Source organism: Zingiber officinale, chromosome 1B (assembly GCF_018446385.1).
Source record: "Zingiber officinale cultivar Zhangliang chromosome 1B, Zo_v1.1, whole genome shotgun sequence".
Taxonomy (NCBI): domain Eukaryota; kingdom Viridiplantae; phylum Streptophyta; class Magnoliopsida; order Zingiberales; family Zingiberaceae; genus Zingiber; species Zingiber officinale.
Window position 1 is genome coordinate 142,525,655 of NC_055986.1, and position 1,970 is coordinate 142,527,624.

Here is a 1,970-nt window from a genome sequence, read left to right on the forward strand (position 1 = left end):
TTGCTTTTTAATTAGAGAGAGATTCCGCCGCCAAACCATCAAATCTCCCCTCCCCGGTGTCCAAATGCACACGCCACCCCAAGATTTTGACAGGACCTCATGCTCGGAACGAATACCGCACACTAAATGCTTCCATCTCCGTAGTTTTTATAAGCAAATTGCTCGAAGACCCACTATAAAAATACTCTCATTTCCGTCGTTCTAAGCACGAGGGATAATGGCCAAGACCAATGCTAAAACGGTGCCGAGCGAGCTCAGCCTAAAGCTCCTCATCGACACGACCGCGCAAAAAGTCCTGTTTGCGGAAGCTGGCAAGGAGGTAGTGGACTTCCTATTCGGCCTCCTCTCGTTGCCTGTTGGCTCCGTTGTGAAACTCCTCTCCAAGGATCGCATGGAAGGCTCCATTGGCAATCTGTACAAAAGCATCCAGGAACTCGACGACTCATACCTTCAAAACAGCAAAGGAAAATCCACCCTCCTCAATCCAATTCACTCCATCTCTCCCTCCCTGCTCCTCCGGGACCCTCCTCCTCCTCCTGTAAGAATGTTTACTTCCACTGCGTCAATCGAATTTACTCTGGCTGCTATGAGTGCGTTTCCAAAGTGAATGGAGCGCTCTGCCCCCACTGCAAGAATAAGATGAGTAAACAAATGACATACGTTGAAGGTGATGAGAAGGATGATGACGTGGATCCAAATGTAGGATTTGTGAAGGGCGTTGTGACGTATACTATCATGGACGATCTGACGGTGACGCCCATGTCCAGCATCTCTAGCATTACCCTCCTAAGTAAGTTTAACCTCAAGAATTTGAACGCACTTGTCGAGAGGGATGTGACACTAGGTTTCAATGAGGTAATATTGTTTATCCTTGTTAATCAATCTCTATTTGTCGGGGAAAAAAGTAATTACACATGCTATACGTGATTTGGAGTGGCAGGCTCTGGAGGTGTTGGAGATCTCCTTGCGGTCGAAGAAGGTCCTCACTGGCGTGTTTCTTGGCAAGAAGTAACCCCATCGTCATGCATGGAAGGTGTTGGTAGCATAAAAAATTACATTTTGCTGTTTGTGGAAGACAGATATGGAATCTGCATTTTGAGGGCTTATTTTGGCAGAGCATAACAATGTTAGGGGAGTGAAAAATACTAGACGATGATGTTTACTATGATCTAATGCTATTAATTAAACTAGATAATCAGGGATAAAGATTAAAATAGTAGACTCGTTTATCGACTTAAAGAAGCTAATCAATATTTTGTTACTACTACGCTTGAGCCTTTTTTTTTCCTTTTAGGTGAAGGATTCTGAATTGACATTTGCTGGAATTTGCCGAGGATAAGTAATGAGATCGTTTGAAATGACTAGAAGTAAGAAATGACAGCAAATGAACCACTAGGAAACATTTGCATTAATCAATGGTTTGTTTTTAGCTCCTATGCATTCACTGTTGCGAATATGCCATCAAACATATATTTATTAATGATTACTTAATTAAATAAAAAAAGTATTTATTTTATTATTTTATGCTTACTTATATAAAAATGAATGTTTATATAAAATTTACTAACTATGATTTTAATATATAAGATTATTATATATAAGAGGATTAAAATTATGGATAATATATTTAAAATGTCTTTGATCAATTATAGTATGTATTTTTAATTAGTAATTATTAATACAATTTGTTGTCATTATGAATATAATAATTTTATTCGGATAGTCAGGGTAGTGACATTAAATAGAGATATTTTATATAATATGATTATATATGACAAGGACTAGATGTGATTAAGAATTATGAATATGATAATTTTATTCGGATAGTCAGGGTAGTGACATTAAATAGAGATATTTTATATAATATGATTATATATGACAAGGACTAGATGTGATTAAGAATTATGAATATGATAATTTTATTCGGATGGTTAGGTAGTGACACTAAATAAAGATATTTTATATAATAT

At 37.1% G+C, this 1,970-nt stretch overlaps 1 protein-coding gene across 1 annotated transcript; it reads left to right on the forward strand.

Annotated features, from left to right (window-relative positions):
- Nucleotides 1-217: 217 nt before the first annotated feature.
- On the forward strand, nucleotides 218-1,012 carry LOC122042941. Its single transcript, XM_042603344.1, has 3 exons — nucleotides 218-590; nucleotides 668-855; nucleotides 941-1,012. Exons 1-3 carry the CDS (start codon nucleotides 218-220, stop codon nucleotides 1,010-1,012), a joined length of 633 nt encoding a protein of 210 aa, XP_042459278.1.
- Nucleotides 1,013-1,970: the final 958 nt, after the last annotated feature.